Source organism: Cottoperca gobio, chromosome 13 (genome assembly GCF_900634415.1).
Source record: "Cottoperca gobio chromosome 13, fCotGob3.1, whole genome shotgun sequence".
In the NCBI taxonomy this organism is placed as follows: domain Eukaryota; kingdom Metazoa; phylum Chordata; class Actinopteri; order Perciformes; family Bovichtidae; genus Cottoperca; species Cottoperca gobio.
Window position 1 is genome coordinate 3,622,280 of NC_041367.1, and position 13,439 is coordinate 3,635,718.

The 13,439-nt window shown below is 42.8% G+C and overlaps 1 protein-coding gene across 1 annotated transcript in view; it reads right to left on the bottom strand.

Moving 5' to 3' along the window:
- Positions 1-13,439, bottom strand: part of LOC115017749 (zinc finger, B-box domain containing) — a 40,291-nt gene that overhangs the window by 17,383 nt on the left and 9,469 nt on the right. The window contains exons 6-10 of the mRNA XM_029446435.1: positions 12,890-13,023; positions 8,480-8,575; positions 3,707-3,934; positions 2,047-2,206; positions 683-836 (exon numbers count right to left, since the gene is read on the bottom strand). Coding sequence (XP_029302295.1) covers positions 683-836; positions 2,047-2,206; positions 3,707-3,934; positions 8,480-8,575; positions 12,890-13,023 — 772 coding nt within the window. The remainder of the gene's footprint in view (positions 1-682; positions 837-2,046; positions 2,207-3,706; positions 3,935-8,479; positions 8,576-12,889; positions 13,024-13,439) is intronic.

The window sequence follows — 13,439 nt, forward strand, 5'->3', positions numbered from 1 at the left end:
CGCTGCATATAAATATCCAGTGGTATGGACAGAACTCATGTCTAAATGTCCGTTGCACTACATTAAATCACAGTCTGAACTTCAGTCATTCTCTTTAGTAGCCAATGAATACAGTGTGTATTAACTCTACGCCCTCTAAGAAAAACTAGTCCCTGCTAGAATACTTGTAAATCATCCCATTTTGTGAAGAAGCAATTTCAACGGCTTAAAAACATTAGTTGGCACCAGAAAGGGAACAGGGAGAAATCACGGTAATGGAACAGCAGGGAGGCACTGAGGAGGCACGGTTCATGATATTTCTTCAAGTTGATAGAAATGCCACTAGCACAAATAACCTTTGAGTTTGAAGTGTTCCTAAAAATATCAATTTATTTTGTCAGTTTTTCATCAGTTTTTCATCATTGCCTGAAAGGATTCAGTGTAGACCGTGTGTCTGAATATCATACGGAGTATATGATTGGCTGTGTTGCATTAAACGCAGGATAAACACATATTTACATGACAGTCACTAAACAGAACTGTTATGCCTTGCTCTGCACCAAAAATGTTCAGGCATACTGAATAGGGGGAAAGCACCGCTTCTCATCGGGGCCTATTGCCTGAGCCCCATAACAGAAGCCTCTACATGCTTTACAATATGTACATGTGGTGCGTGCGCGTTGTTGTCCGTCTGTCTGTGTACCTGCGGTGCTTCTTGAGAAGCAATCTGTCCATGTAGGTAAGGCTGTGTTCTGTGAACTCCACCCTGACAGGTACGCTCCCTTCTCCCCCTCCTCGTCCTTCAGCTCCTCTGACTGGAGCGAGGTCAGCCTGGGTCGCCATAGCTGACACTGATACTGGAGAAATATGGGGAAGAGGTGAGATCACACGAAAGTAAAGTTAAGGTAAGAGAGAGAGAGGAGGGGGAGGAGGGAAACAGAGCCAAAAGTGAAGGAGGAGGACAAGAGAGCAGCACAACATAATTCACCAGCTTCTCAACACCTTCCTCAAAACATCTCCCCTCATGAAGTGAGAAAACACCTCGTCACCATGCCGAGAGCCAAAACACAAACCGACAGAAGAGAGCCCCCTGGGAATAAGAAAAAGATGTACACAATACAAAAGTAACATCGTAAGCGAATGAAGGAAAAGGAAAGATATAGGTAAGAAAGAGAAATGTTATGATTGTAGTCCAGACACTTTGGCAGTCCACAGTGGCGGCTTTAAATTGGGCCTGGGTGCCATTGGCCTGACAGAAATAATTAGGGCTGGAGGGGCTAGCAGCAATTTGCAGAGCAGAGCGAAGGCAGAGATGAGCAGAGTCTGTCCAAGCAGTAAAGCAGAGAAAATTGGAGGCCTAATAAAAAGCACAAACACCAAGACACATACACACAGAACCTGGAATAACAGTGTGATAATACACACCCACATAAACCAGGACACGCAAACACTGTGGCACATGTGCACGTGCAGAAACACAGTATGTGTGAAAAAGCATAAAAATTGCCTGACGCAGTGGTGCTTGTACACACACACGCATACACACAGCTGAGGCGATTAGTGCTGTGGTGTGGAGTAGGGCCACCCCTAACACTCCTCTCATTATCTCAATATGCAACAGCCATGGATTACCCTCCTACTGCAGTGGTAAGCACTTTCTATAAGGCCTTAACAGATCACATCACAGACAGAGAGGGGGGGGGGGGGGGGGGGGTGAGCTGAGGAGGAGAGCAGGAGGGAGGAAGAGCTAAGGAGAAAAGGATGTAGGGGCAAAGGTGGGAACAAATATAAAAACATTTACTCAAGTATTACTGTATATATAGACACAATTGTGAGGTACCTGCATCTAACTTCGGCAATGCATTTCGTGAGGGAGACGCTTTTTGCTCGTTATTTTGTCGAATTAGCTTTTACATGCAAAACAAATAAAAAACTAATTAAATATCTCAACATTACTGTAAAAAAGGGAATTATGTGTTGCAATGCACAGGTGTATTCGTTCTAACCAGCAGGACGTCCTGTGTGTGCGTGTGTGTGTGCGTGTGTGCGTGTGTCTCTGCAGTTCACCTGGTCTGGTAGGTGTCCACATTGCATCCTCACTCATGGGATCTCCGGCTCCTTCACTCTTCTCTCCTCTCCACTGTCTGAGAGCTTCCTGGAATGATCTCGTAGACTCCTCCTCATTGTACTCTCCTCTAAGAAGTTCTCTGTGATGCACAGCCGACACCTGCAACAAAAAGAATATCTCCAGATTGTACTTTACAGTAATGGATGGACAGAAATATTTATCAGAAGTAAAATATCAATTGGCATTCGGCAGCAGTTGTCATTGTCTCATCTCAACCTCGTCAAAATCATGGTGAAAAGATGAAGACCGATGGTTTCTCCCCCTGGGCGCTCCTCTATTATGGAAGCCCTGAGATAGGCATTACGTCAAAGGATGATTGGTTGCGATGTCGACTATTTACATATTTAAAAAAAGAAGATCTTAATGATCAGGAGCTGTATGTTGTACAGTATGTATGTTCACATGTCCGACCTCTTAACACTAATTACCAGCATTTAAACATATTAACTGCGACTGTGAAGTCAGACTGTCAGACTTTCTGAAAGGTCTTGGCTCTATCTGAAGTCTGAATACATCAGTTGGACACTGTTTTGATATATACAGTAGACCAATCGTCTCAGTACCTTGTGATCTAACTGTTGGAAATGACTGCTGTGTGAATAAGGTCAACTGAGCTCTGTGGTGTTAAGAGGCTGAAATGTCAATCTAACAGCTTTTGCCAGATCTACAGTGTTTTTGGTCCAAATGTACATGCAGTTCAGACGTCTGCCTGTAGATACAGCCTGTGGATATATTATCAATTAGGGTTTGTTTGAAGGCTTTTCGATTGCCTCACACGTCGGGGTGCAGAGGTAAAGCTCACACTGGGTAAAGGCTTGTTTGACATGTTTCTGCTGTATAGTCACAGCAAGGGAACCACACAAAGAAGAGAAATGTCATGCATGGGTCAATAACCATTTGAAAAAAGATCATACCTATGTATACAAAACAGTTGTTATGAAAGTAACAAAACAAAAAATGTCTTTTTTAAAGTATACAGACAAATCTGAAACGTAGAATTGCAAAATAAGGCTGTAAAATAACATTTGTATTGACAGCAGCACAACCATCTGATTTGGAAGATAGAGGTTTTGTTTCAGTTGTCAATAAAAAATACTAAACTGCGGATGTATGTTTTTGACTTATGATGTGCAGATTTAACCCAGCGGCTGTTACATTTTAAGCGTTGACCTGATGTTCTTATCCAGAGCAAACTGTACTCGTGTTGTCATAAGATAACAACACTACAAGCACGTACCCAGACAGCAGCGTAAATACAAGTCTTTCAGTCACAGCCATGACTCATCTTATTATTATTCACTTGTTATTTCAACATTTCTATTTTACAGTCGCTTTCTTCTTTTGTGTCACCGAAACAGTAAATACAACGTGTCTTGTCCAGTTGAATGAAAGCTAAATCTGGTCCCCAACATGTTGTGTAATGTGGTGTGTTAGGAGGAGTGGATGGATGTGTATGTGTGTTTCATGTAAATTGATGAACTGTGTGTATAAGTACTGTACATGCTAAATTAAGTGAGTCAATGTATCTTCACACACGTCCATCCTAAACACTGTAGTACATGCATGACTAAGTAAGTAACACTATAGATCACCACCTACCCGGCTGGGATCAGGGGGAAGTTGCATAGATTTTGCCGCAGCCTCGGGTCCTTTCTCTGGCCTCTGATCTCCTTCTCCGGTAATTGCATTGGATGTGAAAGTGGGAGTCCGATTGGGATTGGGACTGGGATTAGGAGTGGTGAAGGCACTGGGATGGGAGCTGGGGTTAATCTGGTTCTGGAAGCACCTGACAACATCTCGAGTGCTCACGTGGGTCTGTAAGTCTGTCTGTGAAAGAAGCAGGCCATAGTGTCTCAGATGAGATCAACAGTGTTGACACAATGGCAGCAGTTTGCACTTTGTGAGAGACGTTTGTACATATTCTATAGAAATACACAACATATGTGAACATACTAACCATACAGATTAGCATACATTGAATGAAAGCAAGAGATAATACCGCATTAACTAATAAATGAGTCTGTTATTATTCAAATTTTGTTAGAAAACAATATAGCAACAAGAGTGCGAGGGTAGACTCTTCATCACAGTGGTGCTGCGTAGAACTGTGATCAGCAACAACAAAGAGTCAGAATCATCAGACTGTAGAGAAGGGATGAATCAGGCATAACTTTTCCACAAATTTCATATAATTAAGTATATTACCAAGCAAGTTCTATTTCATTTACACTAATGACATGAAGGCAATGAGATGAGGCCACTGTCGACAGCTGCCATGAACCCCATTTACAGGGTCCAACCTAATCAGTTTAAGTGCTCATACCTAGCACACTAGCATAACCTTGAAAGTTACAATGATGAATTCAATGTAATAGAGTTAATGTATGCACCTTTATTTTATGTAAATGAAACCACAAAGAGTGTGTGCATCACATGACCAAGCTGATACCACACTTAATGTACATCCCTGGTCTATAGATAAACGTCATCCAATAATGCATCACACACACACACACACACACACACACACACACACACACACACACACACACACACACACACACACACCAAGACTCCTTTACTTCCTGGGAAAGTAAAAATAATTTACATAGAATGTGATCAGCTATCTTGATACATAGAGAAAATGGGACCCACACTGCATGACTACTGATTGATTTTCTCTATTCCACAGGCTGAATAAATTATTCTATTCCATTAATCACCACGGACTACTAGGGCTGCTGAGGTTAACACGCCTGCAGACTGTTATCCTGTCCTTGAAGGTGTCCCACAGAAACACAAAAACAAGCGTGTCAAGGAAATGTGGAGGAACTGAGACACACGTGAGACTGAGAAAGACGGATGCACATGGCAGGCTATGTTAGAACGATACAGTATAATTGTGCTCACTTTATGACATTGCCGGTCCTTGTAGCACCTTCACAGAGATTCACATTGTCTGACAAAATGTAGCCGTATTCTGCAGGACACAAGCAACCTTTGGAGCCAGAGAAAGGTTATGGGATCACTTCAATCCTAGAAACACAATAAAATTAGTCTTGCGAGCCCCTTCGGCCCAAAGGCCTTTGCGGTGACCTTCAACCATTTCAACTTTTAATGTGGGTGTGGTAACTGTCTAACAAATGTGCACTAACTACGTCACGTTAAAAGGAGGCCTCTTGCAGCATCACACATGGTTGTTGTCTCCTGCATCTTTAACAGTTGCACATGGTAATAATGTCACCATGTGTATACTCCCAATCTGGCAAAGACTTGTTCTTGGTCTGTAATGTCTCTGATCAAAGTGTGGTTCATCCAGTGCCACTCTATCCATGTGTTGAACTACTTCATTCAGTATCTCGTGGGAGGGAACCTGCCCGTGGCCATGAAATCTTTAAGAATCAAATATTTCTCTGCAAACAATCTCTCAAGCCCGAAGACATTACTTCCCTCATCTTAACACCCTCTGATGGCAAATCTTAGCACCGCAAGAGGTTTCAGAAGCCATCCTTCTTGCTGTTTCTCTGCGTCTTTTTGGTCACCAGCCAACTGTGTTCACAGAAGCACATCAATCAAGTCAAGTTATGTCACATTTATTTATAAAGCACGTATAAAAACAACTCATGTTGACCAAAGGGCTGTACAGAGCAGAGCAGGTAGCTAAAATCACAAATAAAAGAAACGCTGACTACGCACACAGCTCATGGACATGGAATAAGTCAGAGATGAGCCACATCAGGAGCATATAAAACAAAAAGTGAGCAAAGTATGTCGTGAGCCTGGACTTAAAAGAGTCAATGGAGAGGGCAGATCAGATATGGAGGGGGATGCTGGGACTGAAACAGCAAAGGCAAGGTCACACTGAGCTTAAAATTAGTTTTGTAAAAAAAAAGAAACTTCATTAAAATGTGTTTTTGAAGGATTTGGTGGGCCCACAGTTCATAGATACGGAAGGCCAACATTATTTTTATCTGATGTTGTGGACACAAACCCATCTGAGTGTTTGGATTAATTCCATTTGAATTATTTATTACAGACTTCAAACTGGCTACGCAGTGCAGCATCACACATCCAAGGCTACCACAATCATCCAAATGGGCAAAGAAATCCCCACTCCCTAGGTGCACAGAAAGATAAGATCGTCTTTCAGTCAGGGAATCTAGGGTTCGAGCCATCACATTAGCCCTACTATAACAGCTCCAGGATGCTGTTCAGTTAAACCAGCACCTTTAACACTTGCCTTTTAAAACGAGGCCATGGAGATACAACTTCCCGTGTGATCGCAGCGTGCCACACCCCTCTGGTACTTCTACAGGTTAGGCTAAATCAAATACCAAGAAAGAATACTTAAAATATTATGTGAACTAGGTGTGTGCGTGTGTGCGTGTGTGCGTGTGTGCGTGTGTGTGTGTGTGCGTGTCACATTGTACAGCTGAAATTAATATCCTTTTGTCTTTCTAACTCTTGCGGGGTGTCTCTCCTTCCCTCATTCTTTCCGAGGCAAACGAAACAGGATTAGAAGAGGGGCGAGAGATGCATCAGCTGCATGTGTATAAAATCCCCAGTCTGCTATGTCCTGCCAAAAGACACAGTTTTGCATGTGTGACTGAATAAGTGTATGCATGTGCATGTGTTTGAAAGTGTGAGTAAGCTTTTACCCATGCATCGAGTGAGGAGAGAAACTGGGAGATAAACACTGAAGAGAGAGAGAGAGAGAGAGAGAGAGAGAGAGAGAGAGAGAGAGAGAGAGAGAGAGAGAGAGAGAGGTGTCTTGTGGTTCCACAGAGCTGTTTCAATGTGTGTGTGGGTGTGTGTCTGTGTGTGTTTTGTCTCTGTCAGTGTGTATGACTTTCTTCCAGCACGGTGGCTATCCAATAATATACTAGTGTGTTGACCCACCCAGCAGTGAGGTAGCACATGGACACTGAACAAAGAGCTATCGGAGCTCCACTGCTGCAAGTACAGGCTGGTTAATAGCAGTTCTGTGCATTAACATACAAAAAGCTTCTGTAGCTACACGGACAAATGTAGAGGTGCATATACAGTCCGACAGACACGTGCACAAATGCACGCCGTATTACAAATCATAGGATGTACATTCCTTATTAATGCACACTCACAAAGCCCACATCATAGTGCAGTCCATCTCTTTGTACTTCTAGATGACAATAATAGCACCGAAGAAAACGATAATATGAAAAGAAGCTGGCATCACACACACACACACACCCTCGGAGGGGTACTGTACAGCTAGCAGAGAAGAGAAAAATGCACATAAGCCAAGAGTACATGTAATAACTCCGTAAAGCATAGATGCAATACACACACATATGAACAAAGGTCACTAGCCATTAAGAAACACTGTGGAGAAAATCTACACATGCCTTCCACACAGCCCAGAGACTCTTACATCACACACGAGGACCAGAGATGGAACTGCTGAGAGTTTTCAAAAAGGTGCTTTCTAGTCACCTGCATGACCACTGCCAGTTGGCTTAGCTTGGTTAATTATGGAGACCATAACAGCTTGGTCTTGCAATCAAATGGGTCACCGCGGTTATACGTAGCCGTGGACCTCAGGCTGTCAGACCACAGAGCTTCTAACACGTGCTGGGGGGGGGAAACATGAGTGGACTACCCCAAATTTGAAGAATGAGTTCATTGAGAAGCAAGTGTTTCAAGCGAAGGGAGCAAACTCGTGCTTTGTGCTTGATGTCGATTGTTGATGTTTGCTATTTGGCTGAAAATTCCTAAAGTGACAAAGTCTGCCGTGAAAACTGAGCAATAAAAAAGAGTCTTACAGCCAATATTGTGTCGTTCTAATGATTTGAATTAAATGTAAAAATCAGTAACAACTCCACATGCTGTATCGTATTAGGACTATTTGGTATAGCTTTGTTGACGTTCCTCAAATAAAAATGCTTTCCATACAAATTGTTAATAGGTTTAATAGGACATTGCATAATAAATACAACCCATTGTTTGTGTGTGTGTGTGTGTGTGTGTGTGTGTGTGTGTGTGTGTGTGTGTGTGTGTGTGTGTGTGTGTGTGTGTATAAGTGAGCAGAATAAGGTTTTGCTTTTTTCAATGAGGGACATCCATATTGTTATGGTGTTCCAGTTAATTGTATGTGTGTGTGCTGTACATACAAAAGTGAGATGCGGGGCAGAAACATAGAAGGGGTGAAAAGACGAATTTGAAATACTGTAGTCAGGGATGCAAAAAATGCAAAGGACAGAATGAGTGAAGCAGAAGGAGAATGGAATCAGAAGGGATATTATTGAAAGTATCTGTGCAAGAGAAAGAGAGACAGAGAGACACAGTCACAGAGAGGAGAGGAGATAGACTTGATGCTCGTGAGACCACGCTCACCTGAATGGGGATCATGTTGTGGAGCTTCAGTGCCCCCTTCTGGTGGAATGTGGTAAAACAGCCAATGCAGTAGTTCTCTGTGCATTCAGGACACATCTACAATACAGAGACACACAGTGAAGTCAGTGTGTGCGTGTAAACATGCGAGAGAAATGGATGTGGCGGTTTGTGTGTCTTAAGGAAGCAGAATATAATTTAGTTTTTTTAATTGAAACATCACCCCCGCTTTAGCGTTTCCATTTGCTATTATTGTTGGAGCGGCTGTCCCAAAGACAACCGGATCGCCTTTCTGTTTTACTCAGAGCCTACTATTTTAACGACAAATTGAGAGACTTATTCAGACCATTAGGGAAAAAGCAAGAAATATATTATATTGTTTTTAATTCCCAGTCCATGGCTCAGGGTCTCTCCCCCTCCTCGTGCACCGTAGAAGAGGCAGTCTCTCCCTCGCTGCAACCGACACATCCCCTAAGCTTTATGCAAATGATGTTCAATGACGTCGTCAATATGCAAATGAGTCTTCTGACTTTAAGTGACTTTTGGAGGGGATGCTAGCTACTTTCATTGGAAAAGAGTTGGCAACACTGCACAGGACACACTGAATTTTGTTTTCCACAGCTTGTTTTGCTTTAAATGGAGAATTAATTTTCCCGGGAGATTGTACCCGGTGGCCGGCAGAATTTCAAAGTGAAAGCGAGGTTTATAGAGAACCAATCTAAACGCCGAGGGTGTCATTATTCTACAGCCATTACAATGTGCAATCAACATTTACTTCATAATGATAAGTTAAGCCATAAAAAAGCAAAAGAAAGTTGGATATCGCTCCTTTCTTCGAACCACAACCATGCCAAACTCTGACAGGAGAGATGAATATAGAAATGGATTCTCTGGCAAGATGCTGCAAGGTGTGTCTGTGTGTGTGTGTGTGTGTGTTGTGTGTGTGTGTGTGTGTGTGTGTGTGTGTGTGCGCGCGCGAGAGAGAGAGGGACTTGTGTGTGTGTGTGGGTGCCTATGTGTGTTGTGTATGTGATTGTGTGTGAGCGAATGCATCTTAAGGGAGGTCATTATCATTTCTATCTGTGAGAATCATCCAGTCTTATTAATGGGGAAAAGTCCTTGCATCAGCAGGTTGGGGAGGTAGACCTAGACCGGGTGGACAGAGCACACAGGCGAGGCCAGGAGGAGACAGTGAATAAGAAGTGAGGATATCATGTTTTCTTTTGTTCCTATAATTTAGCACGCAGGTTTATTTTTTGTTATGGCCCCCGGTTTCATCATCAATACCATGTCACCGTGCGCTCTCTGAAGTAACAGTACAAATTCTACTTTCTTTCTAGGTTCTAATGACTGTTCTCATCTGTTTATTCATTTCTCGTTGTAATAGATGATTGAGCTTGTTACGAGGCAATACAATAAACAAAACAAATTCATAGTGGATCAACGGAGGTCTTACGGTGCAAATATCTACCAGCAGATTCACCAATTAATAATTCTGCTTCTTTCTGTTTACTCTTTTATCTCATCTTCTCCAATTTAGTTCTTTATTATGTATTAATGAATGCATTCATTTTTAACATTGTGTTCATTCCTTTATTTCCTACTAACGCATATTCTGTGTGTGTGTGTGTGTGTGTGTGTGTGTGTGTGTGTGTGTGTGTGTGTGTGTGTGGTGTGTGTGTGTGTGTGTGTGTGTTCATGTGTGTGTGTGCATGTGTGTGCCCATGCAACATTGCCCTTTAATGGTCCCATAAAGCAGGGCCTCATTTCCCCTCTCAGGCCTAAGGATAAATTACAGCCACTCCCCAGGGACTAGGCATCCCTATCAGGCTGCAAGCAGCATATCACTGCACGCTGCTGTGCTACACACAAGGAAATGAGGTCTTTTTTCTGCCTGGATGACTCTGGAATACTGCACAAAGCAAGGTGTGCAGTGTGTGTGTCTGTGAGTGTGCGTGTGCGTGTGTGTGTGTGTGCACATATGATTTTGGTAAAGTGTGTGTCAGTATGTGTGAGTCACAGTTTAAAATAAGCTAATAATGATTGTGTGTTTGTGTGTGCATGTGTATGTGCGCATTTGTGTGCTTAAGTGCAGTTTCAGACAGAATGGCAGGGACAGAGTCGTAACACTTTCCAATATTGCCATCATTATAGGGCAAAAGGGCTGTACAAAAGTGTGTATTTGTGTGTGTGTTTTGCCAATGTGTTTGCCCAGACTACTACAAGCATTGCCATTAAGCCCATCACTGGGGCATCGGGGGCATTGGGCCCTTCATTGGACAATTCAGCCCCATCATCATCAAATGCACTATCAAGGAAATGACCACATTACATTTTAAACGCAAAGTGTGCAGTGCACTCAAAATAACTTATTCCACAACAAAAGGGGCAGAAAAATGGAGGCTGTCAGCTCAATAAGTTCAACCCCTCCCTCTCCTTCAATCTCTCTCTCTCCCTCATCGCTCTCATTCTCGCTCTCTGAAGAATCTGTTATTCAATACTAAACTCTGCTGGCTTCGCAGCCAGACAGGAAACGAATTACACATGAGTCGCTTAGAATCTAGAAGGTGGAGGTTTGTGGGAGTGACTGGCCATCAAGCATGTATTACTCAGCTCAGTGTGCCACAGTCTATTATACACACACACATGCAAACACACATACTCCCTCTCTCCACACATATACAGTTGCAGGCGAAGGCCCCCTCTCCTGAGCTACGGTGGATGAAGAGCGAGAAAGAATAAACAATGGTGCCCTCAGAGGTCTCGAGTATCGATGAATCCAGCTAAACTGTTATCAGTGCAAACACAAACACACAGATAGACCAACAGATAGGACAGCAGAGGCACAGAGACAGAGAGAGAGAGAGAGAGAGAGAGAGAGAGAGAGAGAGAGAGAGAGAGAGAGAGAGAGAGAGAAGAGATAGAGACAGAGACAGACAGAGAGAGAGAGGGGAGAGAGAGAGAGAAAGACAAGAAAGAGAGAGAGAGAGGAGGAGAAAGAGGAGAGAAAGAGGAAAGAGAGAGAAAGACAGAGAGAGAGAGAGAGAGGAGAGAGAGAGAGAGAGAGAGAGAGAGAGAGATGAGAGAGGGAGAGAAAGAGAGGGATAGATGAGAGAGAAAGAAAGAAAGAGAGAGAGACAGAGAGAGAGAGAGAGAGACAGAGAGAGAGAGAGAGAGAGAGAGAAAGATGGAGAGAGAGAGAAGAGAGAGAGATAAGAGACAGAGAGAGAACAGAGAGAGAGAGAGAGGAGAGAGAAGAGAGAGGAGAGACGAGACAGAGAAAGAGAGAAGAAGAGAGATAGAGACAGAAGAGATAGAGAGAGAGATAACAGAGAGAGATAAGAGACAATAGAGAGAGAGATAGAGAGAGAGACAAAGATGACAGAGGAGAGAGAGAGATAAGAGAGAGAAGAAGAGAGAGAAGAAGAGAGAAAGGAGACGAGAGATAACAGCTGATGCAGGAGGAAGAGAGAGAACAGGAATATAGAAAGAGGGCAGAGGGGACAGTAAAGAGAGTGATGGGCAGGTAGAAAAAAGGAGAGGAGGGAGAGAAAGGGAGAGATCCAGAACTTTAGCTGTGTGTGTGGAGGTTATTTGACTCCTGGGGTCTGATGCATAAAACGTTGTGTAGAATCACAATAAGAACTTTGTGTATGCACAAACACAGACATATGCATATATGTCTTTTTTTCCGTCAGATTTATAAAGCTTTATAAATCTCATCTCAATCATTGTGGAACTGGGCGCACGTGCCCACGCCTCAGTTTCACACACACAGTTATGCATAGATGGATGTAGAAACGGCATTAAACATTCATTTGCATATCGATACTTGTGCCCACCACTCATCAGACCTGTCAATAAAAAGAACAGCAAAGAAGTGCAAAGTCACAGATTGTGTCGGGTCGGCACAGTTCTCCAATAGCACCTGAATAGTTCTAATTAAACTGCCATTAACCATTAACAGGGAAATAATGGCTCCAATGGAAATACTCGGAAATTGTCGCGTAGGTTTCAAGAAACAATCAGTTAAATTGTCAATTGTCAACAACCTACACAAAGAATGTTTTACTATAAGGTTCCACAACACATTCTTCTTTTATAAACACCAGTTTGTGCGGGAACAGCATTTCAATGTTCTTTTGTGCATATGATTTATACATCTGACCCCTGGTGTCAGTGAGCATGCGTCTGCGCCTAACCTAACTAATCAATTTTACAATTAAACTTACAAATAAACATTTTATCTGAGCTTATTTAGTCTCATCAGAGACCAAAAAGAGGAGAGGTGTTTGCCAGGTGAGTGTTACTGAGCTTTCTATCCAGAAAGGAAACTCTACAACTGCCCTACAGTGGAGTTACAAACATCTCAGCCTCAGAGTCTTCTATATGTCTGTCAGTCTGTTTGCTTACTACTCCTGCCGTCTTGATTTCACATTGTCCACAGTACGTTCCCCTCAGCCTGCTTTTTCTTGTCGTCCGAAGACCGGTGGTAGGAGGCGGAGATGGAGGTGGAGGTGGAGGTGGAGGTGTTGGCCGACGAGGAGCTAAACAGAGCAAGTATACTGTTTATTTCACATTATTTACATTTAAAATAAATGTATGGAACTGGAATGTAATAGATAAATAGAGTGCAGTATATAAAGCTACAACACATGAAGGATATATCACCTATTACAATCCTGACTGCTGGTATGCTCCACACCCAGTCCTTATAAAGCTGCATTTACTGTTGCTGTATACAATTAACATGCATCAGCAACTTTTCTGAGACATTCCGATTCGAGGTGCGACTTTGTGCCTCAGGCAGGTTCAAAGCATAAATAATTCTGCCAAGGTTGGCTAGTGGTTACAGAGATCAATCTTTAACAAGAGAAGTCCACAGTATGGCTCCTGTGATGCCAAGTATCCACCTTACTGAAGTAACCATGAGCAAGACGCTGAACTTCTACCAGTTCCCAGG